This window comes from Balaenoptera musculus, chromosome 1, assembly GCF_009873245.2.
Source record: "Balaenoptera musculus isolate JJ_BM4_2016_0621 chromosome 1, mBalMus1.pri.v3, whole genome shotgun sequence".
NCBI classification, from domain to species: Eukaryota; Metazoa; Chordata; class Mammalia; order Artiodactyla; family Balaenopteridae; genus Balaenoptera; species Balaenoptera musculus.
This window is the reverse complement of record NC_045785.1, coordinates 5,763,725-5,785,840: the sequence shown is the minus strand read 5'-3', so window position 1 is coordinate 5,785,840 and position 22,116 is coordinate 5,763,725. Positions and strand designations below refer to the sequence as shown.

Sequence of the window (22,116 nt, the reverse complement as noted above, 5' to 3'; positions counted from 1 at the left end):
TTAAAAGCTTTGACATGGAGAACTACCTTAAGTGACAAGATCTGTTTGCCAAAGTCATCTGAAAAATACCCTAACAGCAGAGGGCTGCTTTTAGTTTGAAGTGTGTTATTAAGTGGGGACAGAAGCTCTAGGGGACTTTGAGGTCAGCAAATATCAAGTGAGCTACCTCACAGAGCTGTCTCTGGGGATTTCCCACGAGGCCCCACCCCCGGTTGAGTCACCAAACTCCCCTCTTTGAGTCTTTGACCTGCAGCCCTTGTCAGCTGCAGAACCTCACTGCTCTGAAGATCAAGGAGAAGGAAAGTTCTCCACCAGCCCTGCGATCTCAAGGTTTGTCCATTTGGGGCAGATGGGGGGAACCGAGGAGGGATGAGGATGCTTTGTTCCCTTTGTACATTTCTAGACTTTTTCCCTTCTAATTTCTAATAACTTTTATTCCATAGTCCATTAAATAAGGATCAAGAACCTGGCCTATAGAGATTGTTGGACTCTAAGATTTATGACTAGATGAGCTTCAAATCTCAAAATGAGCAGATACATGTCTATTAAGAAAATGTGATAATGAGTTGAACAAGGAGGTGTTTCAACATTTTAGCAACTAGGTGTTGAAATTCCACATGCTGTTTGGACAAAGGGAGAATAGTAATAATGAGATGTCTTCTCACTGAGCTGAACTGTTGGATGCCCCTGACAGATTTTCTTTTTAAGGACTATATTTCAGGGGCAGCAAGCCACAGGCATTGTTGAAATCTAGATGCTAATGCTAAATATCTATGAAAGTCCCCAAAAGTTCTTGCTATTGTTATTTCTGCATTTTGGCAAAACATGTTGGAAAGTACACTCTTAGACTTTGGCAAATCTACAGAAAGCTATGTGTTTAGTCACGCTTCTCTTATCCTAGAAGTTTCTATGAATTTGCTACCTTTTCCATGGTATTCCATCATTAATTTTTCCTGCAAACCCTGAGTTATGATCTTGTAGAATTGTACAGGTGATAGTTGAACTGTAGATAATTCTGAAAGGAGAAACCACCTCATCCTAGGAAACTTTTACCTTTTGCAGAGTGGTACGTGTGAAACCAGCTACTTTGATAAAATTCTTTTGGAATCTGCTTGGCTAATACGTCTATGCAAGATTTCATCATGGGAAATTGTTATTACAACATAGTGGCTACTGTGCTGTTGGTCATGAATTTCGAGAGGACAAGATCATTGCAGGATTTCTGTAGTAACTGTTCAGCGGGTAAGAACCAAATTAACATGTGTGCTTGATCTGTTCTGCTGAAAACATGGTTCAGTTAGTCTGGTAGTCAGGGCTTATGAGCTCTGTTTTAACGATCTTTTTTAAAAAATTGAACTATAGCTGATTTACAATATTGTGTTAGTTTCAGGCATACAGCAAAGTGATATATATATATAATATATATATTATTTATATATTATATATATTATATATATATATTATATATATATATATTACAAGATATTGAATATAGTCCCCTGTGCTGTACAGTAGGTCCTTGTTGTTTATCTATTTTATATACAGTGGTGTGTATCTGTTAATCCCAAACTCCTAATTTATCCCTCTCCCCCAGTAATGACCTTTTATTCATTCATTTACAAATATTTCTTGAATGCTACCTCTTAGCTGTGTGAATGCAGGCTTGTCACTTAAACTCTTGTGCCCCAGCTTCATCATCTGGGCATGATATGAGAACCTATCTCATAGGATTGATTGCTGGGAGGATCCTATGATGGGCTTAGATCAGTGCATGGCACAGGGAAAGACCTCAACAAATGTTAGCTTTGTGTGTGAGGACAGTGCTTAGACTAGGGGGCGCAGCAGGGAATAAGCAAGTGGCAGTAGGCTTAACAGAGTGGGAGAAGGCAGACACATTTAAATTGTAGTGTGCCAATAAAGGACATTGATCTCCTGAATCCAGTCACTGATCTCTTGGCTCAATCAAGAGAAATCATTCTGTTTTATTCAATAGATAAAGGGAACTATTTTCTTTCCATTGATTTATTTGTTGCAATATCTATACTTTGTTATTTTTAATTCTGTGATTATGCTTAGGGCAATCTTGCAAATGGATAATTTAAAACAGTCAATCAACAAATAAAGTCTATCGCTGTGGTACCTAGAAAATGAATCTTTGTTTCGTGTTCTGGTTTTCTTGTGAACCTCATAATGCTTTGGGTGATGACGGTCCATTGTCAAACATGTACAGCTCTTATCTACTCTTTTCAGGTACTTTCTGTGGGAGAAACAAGCATGAGCTTTGCACTCCTTGTCCTTCAAATAGTTTCTCCAGCACAAGTGGACAAAAGACCTGTGATGTATGCAGGAAGTGTGAAGGTATGATTTAAAAGATGTATTCTCCATCCAGATATGTGTTGGGAAGACAAGCTTTTATTCTCGAGTGTACTGATCTCTTTTGAAAATCTGAAGTGTCAAATAGGCTGGTTCCTCTGTTAATAGGCAGGTCCAGTAAAATAATTTACTGTAACAGCAACTGTTGGTGGCTTGAGCTTTTTAAATAGTAGAGGAAATATTCATTAGACAAGAGAGAATTTTTTAATTAGCAAAATGTAGAAAAGTCTTCTATAGATATTTAAAAGTAAACTTTATACTCTGAGATCATTAGGACCCTTCTAAGTAGAACAAGCACGGTTTTTATTGCAGAACATAAATTTGTTTCCTGGATTTGGAGATCAAGGGTATTGTAACACTGGGGGACTTTGTAGGTGTTTTCAGGACCAAGAAAGCATGTTCCTCCACCAGCAATGCAGAGTGTGAGTGTGTGTCGGGATTCTACTGCCTGGGGGAAGGATGTACCATGTGTGAAGAGGACTGTAAACAAGGTCAAGAATTAACAAAAGAGGGTAGGTTTCCTCTTCTATCTAGTGCCAATTTGTTGTCTAGTCATATGTTGTTAACTTAGTTCTTGGTCCTTCGATTACAAAATAAAACGTAGATTTGTAGAACCTTTAAGTAATAGTAATGAACTGCTAAGTATCTGACATTTACAAAATTATTTCTCAATCAATGGAAATAATTTGAAATCACAACATTTGTTTTTCACCAGAACCATGCCTTTTCATGCATCCTATACATGCATATACAATACTCTATGTACAATGAGAATAAAACCTTTAGTCGTATTAAGGTTTCATTTCAAGAAAAACTGTTGAACAATCTGTGTAGATTGTATTAAGTTAATGACTTTATTATGGGATTATGTTCATCACAAACTGTTCAAGAAGAATTGTTCATCACTAATGGAATTCAGGAAGAATTGTTAGACAATCGGTACAGATTGTATTAAGTTAATGACTTTATTATTATGTGATCATGTTCATCACAGAGAAAGTTAAAAATGATAAAAATGCTTCCTTTTTTATTATTCCTTTAATTTTTACAAAAGGTTGTAAAGACTGTTCCTTTGGGACATTTAATGATCGGGAACATGGTGACTGTAAACCTTGGACAGAGTATGTATCATTTCTTTCTGCTTACAAAATAAAGTATCTGGGTTAACTTTTCTAAAGACAAGGAATGTGATCACTGATGCTTTTTTAAACCTATCAGGTGTAAACATAGAATAACATGCAAATAGGTGGTATGGGAACAGTATGGGGTAATTGTGACTGGATTGCCAAAGTGGGCATTTTCTCCAGAAGTAATGCCCAGAACAACGAGGTCAGATTTGCCAGTGGAACTTAGTTACTGTCTGCCGCAGGTGTTCTTCTGTGTCCTTCCAATCTCTTTGCTGCCTCTGACCTTCCTCCATTGATCAGGCCACCTTCAAGTGTTCAGTGCCAGCACTGATAATGATATAGAAGAGGGTAAAGTATGTTTCCTTCCCTCAAAAGCTTTAACATAGTCTTGGGCAAACAAGACTATCACAGGTAGTAAAACAGCCAACAGTGTATTTTGTACACCTTTGTTCTTTTTGCATTTGATCTTCTTACTAGAAAATCATTTTTATCATTATTTTACATTTACATTCTTATTGTGTGTTACAAAAGTATTGGTTCATAACAGATTAGAAAGGTTTTTTTGTTTTTGTTTTTTGTTTGTTTGTTTGTCTTTTGACACAAATAGTTCAGAGCAGGGAAGTGAGTCTGCATGGACAGTGGGATCGAACTGGGCTTTGGAGAATAGGTGGGTTTGTTTTAAGTAAAAAGAGGCAGGGGAAAGACACAGGACAATGACGATGGTGATGACGACAATGATGATGGATGGCTACCATTTATAGGGAGTAAGTCAGGCACGTAGGGTCGTTTACTCTTCACAACAGCCCTGGGACATGTATATCTTATTTTTCAGATGAGAAAACTGAGGCTTAGAGAGATTTCCCAACTTGCCCAAGGTCATTCTACAAAGGGACCGACCCAGGGTTCAAACCCTGGTCAGTCTGATGCCAACACATCATAGGGTTAGGAGCTCCTAACCCTAGGCTAAGTTGTCTGTCCTTCCTGTGTGCCAGAGATGGTCAAATATGCTTAAGAAGGTGGGGGTGAGAGACTAACCAGGCAACAGCCTGAAGTAAGCTGTCGTGGGACAGGACTCCCCAGCCTGGGAAGAAAGAAGAATCCAATTAGGTAGATAGAGTGGGATGAATTGTGGAGAGCCATGAAAGCCAAGTGAACATTGGAAGAAGCCCAGATGGTCAAGTGGAAGTTTTTCAAAATATCTTTGCTTTGCCTATGAACCCAGATCCACACATCTTTTTCACCAGAACTGCTTTACTGGGTAGAAAATGTCAGTCTTTTTTAATTAGAATGATCCGTACCTGAATTAATTATTTGAACTCTTTTCATTGGACCATCTAAGCTGTTCTTTGGATGGGAAGTCTGTCCTTGTGAATGGGACGAAGGAAAGCGATGTGGTATGCGGACCAGCGTCAGCTGACTTCTCTCCAGGTGCATCTTCCACCGTCATGCCTGCCCCTGGGGGAGAGCCAGGTAGCTGGTTTGTTGCTGTTAAATCAAGTGAATGTATGTGGCCGTTCGGATTGGTGTCTAAGTCACTCCAAGATCCTGATGCCTTGCATCTCTGCCTCTAGCAGGCACCTCGACATGCCTTCCTTCTCTTACCCTGGCTTCAAGGGACCCATCCATTTCCTTGGGTGTTTCTTATTCACTCTGAATTCCACATTAGTAAACAGAGCAAGGTGAGACTGCATCCAAACAGACACTACACCTTTGATAATGCCAAGTAATGGCGATTATAGAGTTCCATGTTTCCTATAGGCTAGAAAGGCCAAACCACTTACTTTTTGTGGGCTTCTAGGAAAATGACTAAGGTTGTAAAAAAAAGTTTTCTTAACAAGCAGGCAAGTTTACTAAGATAGCTAGCTGGTGGGAGATGCCCAAGGCACGACTTCTCATGCTTAAGAGTTTACAAATGCAAATATAAATATCAGCATATTTGCAAACTTTTATTTTTGTCTGAATTTCTCCTTTTGTTCTGTTTTAAAGGTCACACCACCCGGATCATCATCTTCTTTCTTGCACTGACGTCGACTGCAGTGCTGTTCCTGGCGTCCTTCGTGGTGCTCCGTTTCTCTGTGGTTAAACAGGGCAGAAAGAAGCTCCTGTATATATTCAGACAACGTAAGAGGAACATAAAAGTGTTAGATATGAGCCTTTTTTGTTTTTTAATAACTATTTATTTATTTATTTTTGGCTGCATTGGGTCTTCGCTGCTGAGCGCGGGCTTCCTCTAGCTGCGGTGAGCGGGGGCTACTCTTCCTTGCGGTGCACGGGCTTCTCACTGCGGTGGCTTCTCTTGCTGCGGAGCACGGGTTCTAGGCTTGAGGGCTTCAGTAGTTGTGGCACGTGGGCTCAGTAGCTGTGGCTCGCGGGCTTAGTTGTTCCGCGGCATGTGGGATCTTCCCGGACCAGGGCTCAAACCCGTGTCCCCTGCATTAGGCAGGCGGATTCTTAACCACTGTGCCACCAGGGAAATTCGTTATGAGCTTTTTGAGGCTAGGCTTTTTACAGTAGAAAGAGGAAAAGATGATTTGTTTTAGGTTACAGAAGCTAGGTTAGTATAGGACAGTGGTTATCACGTGGGACAATTTGGCCCCCAAGGGGACGTTTGGCAGTGCCTGGAGACAGTTTTGGTGGTCACAGTCTAAGCGGTGGGGTAGGGAGTGCTTTGCTCCTGGCATCTAGTGAGTGGAGTTCAGCGACGCTGCTAAAGATCCTACAATGCACAGGACAGCCCCACAGCGAAGAGTTAGCCGTCCCCAGGTGTCAATGGTGCTGACGTGGAGAAAGCCTGGTGATGGCAGAACATAATCCAGGGGTTCCAGGAAAATGACCACTTTAAGTATGCTGCAGCCTAGGACAACTGTGTGTGTGTGTGTGGCCACTCAGTTGTGGATACAGGATACTGACAAAGAGGAATCAGAAATAACGTTGCCCCATCGAGCACTGCTCCTCTGGCTGATGAGTGGCCTTAACCTGAACTAGACCCACACATAGAAGAAGGCCTAGAGAACAAGGAGGGAGCTTAAAGTGGGTTTAATGAGATGAATGATCAGGACACTGATCTGGAGTAAATGAGACATTTCAATAATGGATTCCATTCATTAAACCAGATACTGTTTCTATATGGAACTGGGCAAGTGCCTGGCACAGGGTCAATACTCACTAAACGAACGCTATTAACGTTGATTCCAAAAGGCTTATAGATGGGGGCAATCTGCATTTTTGTCTTTGTGGAGAACAGAACCATAGATAGCAGGCTAGACTTACTAAGAGGGATTCATGTATAGGAGGAGTGCTCTGAGAGCTCTGTGATGTAGCCCAAGCCACCATAATAAGCCTGGAGAGTGTCAGTTTGTGGGTTGTTAAAAATATAGGAGGGGAAGTATTAGTAAAGTCTTATCTAAAGATGCAGTACACTAATTTGTATAAAGTTTCTTTCTGAAAACAATATAAAACCTTTTGAACATTTTGAAATATACAGGAAAATGCATAGGCATAAAGTTTAACAAATTGTAAGATGAACACCTGTGTAACTCTACCCAGGTCAAGAAACAGATCGTACTCTGCTCCCCGGAAGCACTTCTTGTGTTCCTTCCAGATGAAAACCTTCCTTCCACTAGTGCTAACCACAACTAGATTCTTACGGTGTTCACTTCCTTGCTCTTATTTATAGTTTTGTTACCTAAGAACAGGGTTTAATTTGGCTGCTTGTGAACTTCAGACAAGTGGAATCACACTGTATCTGTTCTACATTTTCCTTCCCCTTTTCACTCAACTTTGTATCTTTATGATTCATCCACGTGCGGCATTTATCTTTAGTTGATTTCCAGTGTTGAATACTCTTCTCTTGAATGACTGTATCATAGTTTGTTTATCCATCTTAATATTCCTGGACACTTGGGTTGTTTCCAATTTGGGGCTCTTACAGACAGTGATATTTGAATATTTTTGTCTACGTATCTCAGTACACATAAGCACATGTTTCTGTTTTTGTTTTGTTTTTAACCTGGGAATAAAATTGCTGGGACATGAGGAATGTGTATCTTGGTCCTTAGTACTAGATTTACCAAACTGTTTTCCAGACTAATAGACCTCATTTACACTTTCACAGCAGCATATGAGAGTTCTTTTTGCTCCAATCCTTGCTACTACCTAGTATCATCAGACTTCTTAATTTTTATCTGTCTGGTGGGTGTATAGTAATATCTCGTGGTTTTAGTTTGCATTTCCCTGATTACTAGTGAGATTGGACATCTTTTCATGCTATATTGGTCATTCGGATTTCCTCTCTTGCAAAGTGCCTGATCTTTGGAGACTTTTCCCACTGCATTGTTTGTCCTTTTCTTATTAATCTATAGGAATGTTTTAGTCTACTGTTCATGTACTACAAATATATTTTCCGACCCTGTGGTTTGTTCTTTGACTCTCTTTTTGAGGTCTAAACCTCTGATTTAAGCTCTAAGTTCTCACTGAAACCTCTGTTTTAAACAACTATCCCTCCCAGCTTTACCCCAATCTACAATAAAGGTCTTTATAAAATGATTTTCAAAAGAATTTATGAGTAATTCTTGAGTTTCAATGGAACAGTAATCCATTTTAAAAAATTTTAGGTTATTTTTTAAAACTTTCTATTTTGAAATAAGGATTCACAGGAAGTTGTACAAACAGTACAGAAAAATCTTATGTGCCACTCATGGGGTTACATCGTACGTAACTACGGTACACTATCAAAACCAGGCAACTGACATTGGCACATTGTGTGAGTTTAGTTTAGTGTGTGTCATTTTATCGCATGTGTAGATTGGTGTAACCACTAGCACAATCAAAATACAGAACGATTCCATCACCACAAAGATCTCCTCCTGCTGGTCCTTTATACTCCAAACACTGCCTTTCCCCCACCATCCCTAACCCCTCATAACTACAGATCTGTTTTCCATCTCTGTAATTTTGTCATTTCAAGAACGTTATATAAATGGTATCATACAATAAATAAATGGATCATAAATAAGAGACCTTTTAAGACTGGCTTTTTCCCCTCAGCAAATGCCATTGAGATCCATCTGAGTTGTGTTTCAATAGTTGACTCTTTTTTATTGCTGACTAGTGTTGTAAGGTGAGGTTGTACCACAGTGTGTTTTACCATTCACCTATCAAGGGGCATTTTGGTTGTTTCCAGTTTATGACTGTTACATTAGAGCTGCTATGAATAATCAAGTACAGATCTGTGTGGACATAAGTTTCTATATCTTTAAGATAAATGCCCAGGAGTGCAATTACTGGGTCATATGGTAAGTGTGTATTTAGTTTTTTAAGAAACTGCTAAACACTTTTCCAGAGGAGTTGTACCATTTAACATTCCACCAGCAACGTAGGAGAGTTTCTCCTCATCCTCACCAACAGTTTGTATTGCAGCAATTTTTAATTTCAGCTGTTCTAATAGGTATGTACTGATATCTCACTGTGGTCTTAATTTGCCTTTCTCTAAGGGTTGAACATCTTTTCATGTACTTATTTTCCATCTGTATATCTTCTTCAGTGAAATGTTCCTTCATGTCTTTTACCCATTTTCTAATTGGACTGTTTGTTTTACTTTTGACATTTGAGAGTTTTTTATATCTCTGCGATATGAGTCCTTTATCAGATGTGAGGTTTGTAAGTACTTTCTCCCAGTCTGTAGCTTGCCTTTTCATCCTCTTCACATGATCTTCTGCAGATAAAAAGTTTTTAATTTTGATGAACTCCAATTGGCCAATTTTTTCATTTATGGGATTATGTCTAAGAACTCTTTACCAAGTCCTAGGTCCCAAAGATTTAGACTTTCTCCTATGTTATCTTCCAAATGTTTTATATTTAAATCTATGCTTCATTTTTAGTTAGGTTTTGTGTAAGGTGTGAGAGTTTCAGGCCAATATTTACAAATTATTTTTATTTTTATTTTGCTGATGGGTGTCCAATGGCTTCAGCATCATTTATTGAAAAGATTATCCTTCCTCCATTGAATTGCTTTTGCACTTTTGTCAAAAATCAGTTGGCTGTACTTGTGTGGGGACTCTTTCTGGTTTCTCTCTTCTGTTCCACTGATGTGTGTGCTTTTCCTTCTGCCAATACCACACAGTCTTGGTTACTGTAGCTGTAAAACAGTCTTGAAATTGGGTATAGGGTAGAATGAGTCCTTCCATGTTATTCTTCTTTTTCAAAATTGTTTTGTCTATTCTAGTTCGTTTGCATTTCTATATAAGTTTTAGATAATCTTATCCCTATCTGCAAGAAGTCAGCTGGGATTCTGATAGCAATTGTGTTAAATCTGTGTATCAATTCAGGGAGAATTGACATCTTTACTACTTTAACTATTCCAATCCATGAACACAGTATGTCTCTCCGTTTACGTATATTTTCTTTGATTTCTTTCATCAGCATTTTGTAGTTTTCAGCATACAAGTCCCGCACATGTTTTGTTAAATTTAGGCCTTAGTATTTAGATTTAACAATTGCAGATGATATTGTATCTTAAATTTTGGTTTCAACACGTTCATTGCTAGTATATAGAAATACAGTTGGTTTTTGTAGTTTGATTTTGTGTCCTGTGATTTTGCTGAACTTGCTTACTAGTTCTAGGGTATTTTGTAGATCCCTTGGGATTTTTTACATAGACCATAGTGTCATCTGCAAAAAAAAATAACTTTATTTTTTTTCATTTCCAATCTATATGCCTTTTATTTCTTTTCTTGCCTTATTATTCTGGCTAGAATGTCCAGTACTATGTTGAATAAGAGTGGCAAGAGGGAATTTCTTTGCCTTGCTTCTAATCTTTGGGGAAAAGCATTCAGTCTTTCACCAGTAGGTGTGATGTGAGCTACAGATTTTTAGTAGATATTCTTTATCAAGTTGAGAAAGTGTTCTGAAGTTTTTTTTTTAATCATGAATGAGTGTTGAATTTTGTCAGGTGCTTTTTTCTGTATCAGTTGGTTTGATTATGTGATTTTTCTTCTTTAGCCTGTTGAGATGATGAATTATATAGATTGATTTTTGAATTTCAAACTAGCCTTGCATCCCTGGACTAAACTCCACTTAGTCATGGTATATAATTATTTTTATATATGTCTGAATTCTCTTCACTAATATTTTGTTAAAAATTTTTGCAGCTATATTCATGAAGAATATTGATCTGTGTTTTTCTTTTCTAGTACTGTCTTTGTCTGGTTTTGGTATCAGGGTAATATTGACTTCCTCAGATAAGTTGGGACATGTTCCCTCTTCTGTTTTCTGGAAGAGATTGTGTAGAATTGGTGTTAATTCTTCTTTAAATAGTTTATAGAATTGTCTAGTGAAACTATCTGAACCTGGAGCTTTCTTTTTGGAGCTCCTTAATTACAAATTCAATTGCCTTAATAATTATAGGGCACTCAAGTTATTTGATTCATACTGAGTGAATTGTGATAGTTTATGTTTTTTGAGGACTTGGTCCATTTCATCTAAGTTGTCAAATTTATGTGTTTAAGTTATTTATACTATTTCCTTACTATCCTTTTGTTGTATGCAGGTCTGTAGTGATATCACCTACTGGTATTGGTAATGTGTGTCTTCTCTCTTTTTCTCTGAATCAATCTTGGTAGAGATTTGTCAATTTTATTGATCTTTTCAAAGAACCAGCTCTTTGTTTCATTGATTTGCTCTATTATTTTTCTGTTTTCAATTTCACTAGTTTCTGCTTTTACCTTTATTATTTCCTTTCTTGTGTTTGCTTTGGATTTATTTTGTTCTTTTTCTATTTAGGTGGAAGCTTACGTTATTGGTTTGAGACTTTTTCTCTTTCTTTCTTTTTTTTTTTTAATGATGTAATGACCATTTCCGAGGTTAGTGCTTTATTTTTATTTATTTCTTTTTTTGTTGGGGATTATCTTTTTTTTTTTTTGAATTTTATTTTATTTATTTTTTTATACAGCAGGTCCTTATTAGTCATCAATTTTATACACATCAGTGTATACATGTCAATCCCAATCTCCCAATTCATCACACCACCAGCACCCCTGCCACTTTCCCCCCTTGGTGTCCATATGTTTGTTCCCTACATCTGTGTCTCAATTTCTGCCCTGCAAACTGGTTCATCTGTACCATTTTTCTAGGTTCCACATACATGCATTAATATACGATATTTGTTTTTCTCTTTCTGACTTACTTCACTCTGTATGACACTCTCTAGATCCATCCACGTCTCTACAAATGACCCAATTTCGTTCCTTGTTATGGCTGAGTAATATTCCATTGTATATATGTGCCACATCTTCTTTATCCATTTGTCTGTTGATGGGCAATTAGGTTGCTTCCATGACCTGGCTATTGTAAATAGTGCTGCAGTGAACATTGGGGTGCATGTGTCTTTTTGAATTATGGCTTTCTCTGGGTATATGCCCAGTAGTGGGACTGCTAGATCATATGGTAATTCTATTTTTAGTTTTTTAAGGAACCTCCATACTGTTCTCCATAGTGGCTGTATCAATTTACATTCCCACCAACAGTGCAAGAGGGTTCCCTTTCTCCACACCCTCTCCAGCATGTGTTGTTTGTAGATTTTCTGATGATGCCCATTCTAACTGGTGTGAGGGGATACCTCATGTAGTTTTGATTTGCATTTCTCTGATAATTAGTGATGTTGAGCAGCTTTTCATGTGCTTTTGGCCATCTGTATGTCTTCTTTGGAGAAATGTCTATTTAGGTCTTCTGCCCATTTTTGGATTGGGTTGTTTGTTCTTTAAATATTGAGCTGCATGAGCTGTTTATATATTTTGGAGATTAATCCTTTGTCCGTTGATTCGTTTGCAAATATTTTCTCCCATTCTGAGGGTTGTCTTTTAGTCTTGTTTATGGTTTCCTTTGCTGTGCGAAAGCTTTTAAGTTTCATGAGGTCCCATTTGTTTATTTTTGTTTTTATTTTCATTACTCTAGGAGGTGGATCAAAAAAGATCTTGCTGTGAATTATGTCAAAGAGTGTTCTTCCTATGTTTTCCTCTAAGAGTTTTATAGTGTCTGGTCTTACATTTAGGTCTCTAATCCATTTTGAGTGTATTTTTGTGTATGGTGTTAGGGAGTGTACTAATTTCATTCTTTTACATGTAGCTGTCCAATTTTCCCAGCACCACTTATTGAAGAGGCTGTCTTTTCTCCTTTGTATATCCTTGCCTCCTTTGTCCTAGACTAGTTGATCATAGGTGCGTGGGTTTATCTCTGGGCTTTCTATCTTGTTCCATTGATCTATATTTCTGTTTTTGTGTCAGTACCATATTGTCTTAATTACTGTAGCTTTGTAGTATAGTCTGAAGTCAGGGAGTCTGATTCTTCCCGCTCTGTTTTCTTTCCCTCAAGACTGCTTTGGCTATTCGGGGTCTTTTGTGTCTCCATACAAATTTTAAGATTTTTTGTCCTAGTTCCATAAAAAATGCCATTGGTAATTTGATAGGGATTGCACTGAATCTGTAGATTGCTTTGGGTAGTATAGTCATTTTCACAATATTGATTCTTCTAATCCAAGAACATGGCATATCTCTCCATCTGTTGGTATCATCTTTAATTTCTTTCTTCAGTGTCTTATAGTTTTCTGCATACAGGTCTTTTGTCTCCCTAGGTAGGTTTATTCCTAGGTATTTTATTCTTTTTGCTGCAGTGGTAAATGGGAGTGTTTCCTTAATTTCTCTTTTAGACTTTTCATCATTAGTGTATAGGGATGCAAGAGATTTCTGTGCATTAATTTTGTATCCTGCAACTTTACCAAATTCATTGATTAGCTCTAGTAGTTTTCTGGTGGCATTTTTAGGATTCTCTATATATAGTATCACATCATCTGAAAACAGTGACAGTTTTACTTCTTCTTTTCCAATTTGTATTCCTTTTATTTCTTTTTCTTCTCTGATTGCTGTGGCTAGGACTTCCAAAACTACATTGAATAATAGTGGTGAGAGTGGACATCCTTGTCTTGTTCCTGATCTTAGAGGAAATGCTTTCAGTTTTTCACCATTGAGAATGATGTTTGCTGTGGGTTTGTCATATATGGCCTTTATTATGTTGAGGTAGACTCCCTCTATGCCCACTTTCTGGAGAGTTTTTATCATAAATGGGTGTTGCATTTTGTCAAAAGCTTTTTCTGCATCTGTTGAGATGATCATATGGTTTTTATTCTTCCATTTGTTAATATGGTGTATCACATTGATTGATTTACGTATATTGAAGAATCCTTGCATCCCTGGAATAAACCCCACTTGATCATGGTGTATGATCCTTTTAATGTGTTGTTGGATTCTGTTTGCTAGTATTTTGTTGAGGATTTTTGCATCTATATTCATCAGTGATATTGGTCTGTAATTTTCTTTTTTTGGTAGCATCTTTGTCTGGTCTTGGTATCAGGGTGATGGTGGCCTCATAGAATGAGTTTGGGAGTGTTCCTTCCTCTGCAATTTTTGTAAGAGTTTGAGAAGGATGGGTGTTAACTCTTCTCTAAATGTTTGATAGAATTCACCTGTGAAGCCATCTGGTCCTGGACTTTTGTTTGTTGGAAGATTTTTAATCACAGTTTCAATTTCATTCCTTGTGATTGGTCTGCTCATATTTTCTATTTCTTCCTGGTTCAGTCTTGGAAGGTTATACCTTTCTAAGAATTTGTCCATTTCTTCCAGGTTGTCCATTTTATTGGCCTAGAGTTGCTTGTAGTAGTCTCTTAGGATGCTTTGTATTTCTGCAGTGTCTGTTGTAACTTCTCCTTTTTCATTTCTAATTTTATTGATCTGAGTCCTCTCCCTCTTTTTCTTGATGAGTCTGGCTAATGGTTTATCCATTTTGTTTATCTTCTCAAAGAACCAGCTTTTAGTTTTATTGATCTTTGCTATTGTTTTCTTTGTTTCTATTTCATTTATTTCTGCTCTGATCTTTATGATTTCTTTCCTTCTGCTAACTTTGGGTTTTGTTTGTTCTTCTTTCTCTGGTTCCTTTAGGTGTAAGGTTAGATTGTTTATTTGAGATTTTTCTTGTTTCTTGAGGTAGGCTTGTATAGCTATAAACTTCCCTCCTAGAACTGCTTTTGCTGCATCCCATAGGTTTTGGATCATCGTGTATTCATTGTCATTTGTCTCTAGGTATTTTTTGATTTCCTCTTTGATTTCTTCAGTGATCTCTTGGTTATTTAGTAACGCATTGTTCAGCCTCCATGTGTTTGTGTTTTTTACGTTTTTTTCCCTGTAATTGATTTCTAACCTCATAGCGTTGTGGTCAGAAAAGATGCTTGGTATGATTTCAATTTTCTTAAATTTACAGAGGCTTGATTTGTGACCCAAGATGTGATCTATCCTGGAGAATGTTCTGTGCGCACTTGAGAAGAAAGTGTAATCTGCTGTTTTTGAATGGAATGTCCTATAAATATCAATTAAACCTATCTGGTCTATTGTGTCATTTAAAGTTTGTGTTTCCTTATTAATTTTCATTTTGGATGATCTGTCCATTGGTGTAAGTGAGGTGTTAAAGTCCCCCACTATTATTGTGTTACTGTTGATTTCCTCTTTTATAGCTGTTAGCAGTTGCCATATGTATTGAGGTGCTCCTATGTTGGGTGAATATATATTTATAATTGTTATATCTTCTTCTTGGATTGATACTTTGATTATTATGTAGTGTCCTTCCTTGTCTCTTGTAAGATTCTTTATTTTAAAGTCTATTTTATCTGATATGAGTATTGCTACTCCAGCTTTCTTTTGATTTCCATTTGCATGGAATATCTTTTTCCATCCCCTCACTTTCAGTCTGTATGTGTCCCTAGGTCTGAAGTGGGTCTCTTGTAGGCAGCATATAGATGTGTCTTGTTTTTGTGTCCATTCAGCGAACCTGTGTCTTTTGGCTGGAGCGTTTAATCCATTCACGTTTAAGGTAATTATCGATATGTATGTTCCTATGACCATTTTCTTAATTGTTTTGGGTTTGTTTTTGTAGGTCCTTTTCTTCTCTTGTGTTTCCCACTTAGAGAAATTCCTTTAGCATTTGTTGTAGAGCTGGTTTGGTGGTGCTGAATTCTCTCAGCTTTTGCTTGTCTGTAAAGCTTTTGATTTCTCCATCGAATCTGAATGAGATCCTTGCCGGCTAGAGTAATCTTGGTTGTAGGTTCTTCCCTTTCATCACTTTAAGTATATCATGCCACTTCCTTCTGGCTTGTAGAGTTTCTGCTGAGAAATCAGCTGTTAACCTTATGGGAGTTCCCTTGTATGTTATTTGTCGTTTTTCCCTTGCTGCTTTCAATAATTTTTCTTTGTCTTTAATTTTTGCCAATTTGATTACTATGTGTCTCAGCTTGTTTCTCCTTGGGTTTATCCTGTATGGGACACTCTGCACTTCCTGGACTTGGGTGGCTATTTCCTTTCCCATGTTAGGGAAGTTTTCGACTATAATCTCTTCAAATATTTTCTCGGGTCCTTTCTCTCTTCTCCTTCTGGAACCCCTATAATGCAAATGTTGTTGCGTTTAATGTTGTCCCAGAGGTCTCTTAGGCTGTCTTCATTTCTTTTCATTCTTTTTTCTTTATTCTCTTCCGCAGCAGTGAATTCCACCATTCTGTCTTCCAGGTCACTTATCCGTTCTTCTGCTTCAGTTATTCTGCTATTGATTCCTTCTAGTGTAGTTTTCATTTCAGTTATTGTATTGGTCATCTCTGTTTGTTTGTTCTTTAATTCTTCTAGGTCTTTGTTAAACATTTCTTGCATTTTCTCGATCTTTGCCTCCATTCTTTTTCTGAGGTCCTGGATCATCTTCACTATCATTATTCTGAATTCTTTTTCTGGAAGGTTGCCTATCTCTACTTCATTTAGTTGTTTTTCTGGGGTTTTATCTTGTTCCTTCCTCTGGTACATAGCCCTCTGCCTTTTCATCTTGGCTATCTTTCTGTGAATGTGGTTTTTGTTCCACAGGCTGCAGGATTGTAGTTCTCCTTGCTTCTGCTGTCTGCTCTCTGGTGGATGAGGCTCTCTAAGAGGCTTGTGCAAGTTTCCTGATGGGAGGGACTGGTGGTGGGTAGACCTGACTGTTGCTCTGGTGGGCAGACCTCAGTAAAACTTTAATCTGCTTGACTGCTGATGGGTGGGGCTGGGTTCCCTCCCTGTTGGTTGTTTGGCCTGAGGCAACCCAACACTGGAGACTACCTGGGCTCTTTGTTGGGGCTAATGGTGGACTCTGGGGGGGCTCACACCAAGGAGCGATTTCCAGAATTTCTGCTGCCAGTGTCCTTGTCCCCATGGTGAGCCACAGCCACCACCTGCCTCTGCAGGAGACCCTCCAATACTAGCAGGTAGGTCTGATTCAGTCTCCCCTGGGGTCACTGCTCCTTCCCCTGGGTCCCGATGCACACACTACTTTGTGTGTGCCCTCCAAGAGTGGAGTCTCTCTTTCCCCTAGTCCTGTCGAAGTCCTGCAGTCAAATCCCGCTAGCCTTCAAAGTCTGATTCTCTAGGAATTCCTCCTCCCATTGCCAGACCCCCAGGTTGGGAACCTGACATGGGGCTCAGAACCTTCACTCCAGTGGGTGGACTTCTGTGGTATAAGTGTTCTCCAGTCTGTGAGTCACCCACCCAGCAGTTATGGGATTTTATTTAACTGTGATTGCACCCCTCCTACCTTCTCATTGTGGCTTCTCCTTTGTCTTTGGATGTGGGGTATCTTTTTTGATGAGTTCCATTGTCTTCCTGTCAATGATTGTCCAGCAGCTAGTTGTGATTCTGGTGTTCTTGCAAGAGGGAGTGAGAGCACGTCCTTATACTCCGCCATCTTGGTTCCTAATCTTGAGACTTTTTCTCTTTCTAATATAAGAACTTCACGTTATAAATTTCCTTCTCAGTACTCAATTAGCTGCGTCCACACATTTTGATATGTTGTGTTTTTCGTTTTCATTCAGTTCGGTGTATTTTTTGTATTTCTCTTGATTATTTAAAAGTGTGTTTTTCAGTTTCCAAGTTTTTGGTGATTTTCTTGTTTTCTTTCTGCTGTTGATGTCTATTTTAATTCCACTATAATAAGAAGACACACTCTGTATGATTTCTTTTAAATTTGCTGAGTTTTGGTTCATGGTCCAGGTTAGGGTCCATTTTGGTCTATGTTCTGTAGACACTTGAAAAGATTGGTGGAGTGTTCTATAAATATTGATTTGATCCTGTTGATTGATGATGTTTTCAGTTCTTCCATACCCTTGCTGATTTTCTGTCAAGTTTTTCTATCAACTCTTGGGAGAGGGCCATTTAATTCTTCAAATATAATTGTGGATTTGTATATTTCTCATTTCAGTTTTGTTTCACCTATTTTGCAGCTCTGTTGCTTGTTGTATACATATTTAGTACTGCTATGCCTTCTTGGTGAATTAACTCTTATAATTATGTAAGGTCCCTCTCTATGTCTGGTAGTTTTCTTTGCTCTGAAGTCTACTTTATCTGATAGTAATATAGCCACTCCTGCTTTTTAAAAATTAATAATATACATGGTATATCTTTTTGCATCCTTTTACTTTCAACCTTCCCACATTTTTATATTTGAAGTGAATTTCTTATAGACTACATACAATGGTCACACTACTAATTTCTATCTTTTGATTGGTACATTTAAACAATGTACATTTAATGTAATTATTTATATGTTAGGGCTCAAGATATTATTTTATGTTTTGTTTTCTGTTTGCTTTCTCTGGCTTTCATTTCTCTGTTTTCTTTTTCTGTATTCCTGTGGATTACTTGAACATTTTTTAGAATTCCATTTTGATTTATCTTTATATTTTTTTGAATGTATCTCTGTATAGCTCTTCTGTGGTTGCTCTAAGTATTATACAAATTTATATAGTCTACATCAACATTTTAACAGTTTGAAAAAAGTATAGAAATCTTACCTCCCTTTACATCCTTTTAACCTCTTCCAATTTATAATATACTTGCCTAAAATATTTCTGCTACATGCTTTGAGATCCATCTTAGACAGTGTTATAATTTTTGTTTCAACCGTCAAACATAATTGAGAAAACTCAAGAGAAAGAAAGTTTATTTTATTTACCCATATATTTGCTCATTCTGTTGTTCTTTCTTCCTTCCTGATGTTCCAAGATACCTTCTTTTATCATCTCTCTTCTGTTTAGAGAATATTCTTGAGCCATTCTTTTAGGGTAGGTTTTCTTTTTTCTGAAAATTTCTTGATTTCCCCTTCATTCCTGAAAAATATTTTCACTGGATATAGAATTTGGGCTTGAGAGTTCTTTTCTTTCAGCACTTGAAAAATGTTGTGCCACTTCTTCTGGCCTGCCTGGTTTCTGGTAAGAAATTCACTGTCATTCAATTTATTTTTCCCCTATAAGTGATGTGTTGCTTCTCGCTGGCTGCTTTCAAGATTTCTTTCTTTCTTTTTTTTTTTTTCCCTTGGTTTTTCGTTTTCCAAACTTAAACTACAATGTATCTTGGTGTGGATTTCTTTGGATTATCCTGTTTAGCATTCACTTAGCTTCCTGAATCTGTAGATTTATGCCTTTTTCCAGATTTGGGAAATTTTTGGCCATTATTCCTTCAATTACTTTTTCAGCCTTACTCTCCTTCTCTTCTTCTTCAAGGACTCCAATGACATGAATATTAAGTTTTTTTTGGCTATAGCCCCACATGTCTCTGAGGCTCTGTTCATTTTTTTCCCAGTCTTTTCTCTCTGTTGTTCAGATTGGGTAATGATTCTTTCTTTTGTCTTCTCCATTCTTGTGCTGAGCCCATTCACTTATATTTTAAAGTTTGGTTATTGTAATTTTTCAGTTCTAAAATTGTCATCTGGTTCTTTTTTAAAATTTTCTTTTCTTTTTTTCATTTGTTTCAAATGTGTTCCCAATTGCTTGTTGAAGCTTCTTTTTTTTTTACCATGCCATGCAGCTTGTGGGATCTTAGTTCCCCCAACCAGGGATTGAACTTGGGCCCTCAGCAGTGAAACCACTGAGTCCTAGCCACTGGACCATCAGGGAATTCTGTGAAGTATCTTTATGATGGCTGCTTTAACGTCCTTGCCAGATAACTCTAACATCTATATCACCTAGATGCTAGCATCTGTTGCTTTTTCTTATTCAAGTTGAGATCTTCCTAGCTCTTAGAATGACAAGTGATTTTTTTTAATTGAAACCTAGACATTGGCTATGATGTTATCAGACTTTGGATATAATTGAAAGCTGGTGTTTATTCAGGGTTCCTCTAACACCACTCTGGCAGAGGAAGGAAGATGCTGCCAGGTGGAGGTGGAAGTCCAGGTTCTATACTAGACCTCCTGGGGGTGGTAGATCCTTGTTATTGCTCCCCACTAAGTCCCCACTGATACTACCCTGGCTGGGATGAGGAAAGATACTTTGTTCCTGCTCCCCACATGGTTTCCACTGACACTGAATGGGTGGGGGCTGGGGGTGGCCTTGTTACTGTTGAGTGATGGTGAAGTCCTAGCTCTCCACTCGGACTCCTCTGATGCTGCCCCAATGAGGATAGGGCAGTGAGCCTTGATAGAGTTGGCAAGGGTGTAAGTCTATGCTCTCTACTGGGTCTTTAGTGGCAGGCTTGGGTGTGGGGCCATGGTTTTTTGTTTCGTTTTGTTTTGTTTTGTTTTGTTTTTTGCTAGATTAGAGCTGTGATTAACTAAAAGCTTTTAGTCTTGTTACTCTGCTCTTTTCCTGGTCTCGTCGCCAGAGAGAGCAGACTTTTCTTGGGGCATTTTTTTTTTTATTAGCCTACTTCTCCAGTTCCCAGTCTGGGACATATGAAGCAGAAAGAATACTCAGGGAACTCAAGACCATATTGTTCCTTGGGTTCCAAGCTCCTTAACTGGTCTGCTTTCTTGCCACCTTTCAGATTCCTCTTATGTTTGTTATATATAAAACGTCCAGCCTTTTCAGCAATACTTGGCAGGAAGAATAGGGAAAACTATGACTACTGTATCCTTCCAGAAGCAGATTTCCATTTAAAAATTCATCTTCGATGCTATTTCAAAGGAAAAGAACGTCTCATTGGTATTCCTGGATGTCTTGCCAGTTTTTCATAAGTTCTTGGAGATAGTGTGCTTGTTGGGTTTTGGTTATTATTATTTTTTTTTCTTAACAGTTCTGTGAACAGGTTTTTTTTTAATACATGTATCCACTTATTTATTTATTTATGGCTGTGTTGGGTCTTCGTTTCTGTGCGAGGGCTTTCTCTAGTTGCGGCAAGCGGGGGCCACTCTTCATGGCGGTGCATGGGCCTCTCACTATCACGGCCTCTCTTGTTGTGGAGCACAGGCTCCAGACGCACAGGCTCAGTAATTGTGGCTCACGGGCCTAGTTGCTCCGCGGCATGTGGGATCTTCCCAGACCAGGGCTCGAACTCGTGTCCCCTGCATTGGCAGGCAGATTCTCAACCACTGTGCCACCAGGGAAGCCCCCTGGTTATTTTTTATTTTTAATAGTAACAAGCATGTAAAATTGGGGTAGGACCGTTTGCTTTGACAGGCTATAAAAATAATTTATATTTACTGGTGGGCTTGGGTGTGGGGACACAGTTATATATGTGTGTATGTGTATATATATATATGTATAATTTAATATATATTTTAGGATTGAAAGTTGTTCGGCAATAACACAAATACTATACACTACCATGTAAATGAAAATCTGGAAGCTAGTGCATAAATCAGTTCTTTACTTACTAATTGATGGAAGCAGTGGGAGTATCTTTAACATCTCGATGCCATAAGCATTTCATTCAAAAGAAACCATCTAATGTGTAATCTAAGTAACCCTCAAGACTAAAACATGTGCTGCTGAATTGAATCTACAGTTACGTTTGGCACATGACTAATTTTATGCTATAATGATTCATGCTCAAGACTGTTTTTAGCCTTTGTAGACAATAAAGAAACTAGTTTTTTTCAGGACCAATAAAAAAGTATTTGGTAAAACAAAAAAAAAAAACTTAAATAATCCTGAAAAAATGTTTATACTTGCTATTACCTCTCTTGCTGATGAGTTGGTTCAAACTAAAGTTGAAAATGTTTGCTGCTTACAGATGTTCTGCAAATGGGATTTATGGAAAATGAATGTTAAATGATTCAAACAGACAACAAAAGATAACTGTCTTTTAAATTACTTTTTAGCATTTATGAGACCAGTACAAACAGCCCAAGAGGAAGATGCCTGCAGTTGCCGGTTTCCAGAAGAAGAGGAAGGAGAGTGTGAACTGTGAAGAGGAAATCCAAAGACATGTTGGAAGAATCACAGGAGAAATATGAGGGATCCCGCTACCGTACCTTTCAAGTTTAAAAGCTCCATACCGGATAATACCAAGGGTTACCTTAAGTTTTTTTTCTAAATGCTAATGAGTTGGCCTTTCAAGATGTACCACTTTTAACAGAACAGAAATATGGGACAGAAGTGGTGGTAAAAGTGACATTTTCTAGATACTGCTTAAGAGGTTTGGGCTAGTTTTCTTGAAATCCAAAGAGAATTAAATTTAATCATGTAGACCAATGGTGCAGCTAAAATTATAATCAAAATCAATTCTATTTTTTTTTTTTTTTTTTGGTGCTAATGTGACATATGGCAATAAGCCATAAGATGCAGGCACTA

General features: G+C 37.9%; 1 protein-coding gene across 1 annotated transcript; it reads left to right on the top strand.

The window, feature by feature from the left end:
* Positions 1-298: 298 nt before the first annotated feature.
* Positions 299-21,903, top strand: TNFRSF9 (TNF receptor superfamily member 9). Its single transcript, XM_036827193.1, has 8 exons — positions 299-330; positions 1,063-1,242; positions 2,251-2,358; positions 2,748-2,885; positions 3,428-3,494; positions 4,840-4,970; positions 5,487-5,621; positions 21,645-21,903. The coding sequence occupies exons 2-8, from the start codon at positions 1,128-1,130 to the stop codon at positions 21,731-21,733; spliced, it is 783 nt and encodes a 260-aa protein (XP_036683088.1). The 5' UTR covers positions 299-330; positions 1,063-1,127; the 3' UTR covers positions 21,734-21,903.
* Positions 21,904-22,116: the final 213 nt, after the last annotated feature.

What these genes read in the sequence shown, in the direction of transcription:
- TNFRSF9 (XM_036827193.1), top strand. Translation starts at nt 1,128, where the DNA reads ATGCAAGATTTCATCATGGGAAATTGTTATTACAACATAGTGGCTACT. An exon ending in GACTGTAAACCTTGGACAGA is followed by an intron (nt 3,495 to 4,839) that starts GTATGTATCATT and finishes GGACCATCTAAG; the next exon opens with CTGTTCTTTGGATGGGAAGT. An exon ending in TGCCCCTGGGGGAGAGCCAG is followed by an intron (nt 4,971 to 5,486) that starts GTAGCTGGTTTG and finishes TCTGTTTTAAAG; the next exon opens with GTCACACCACCCGGATCATC.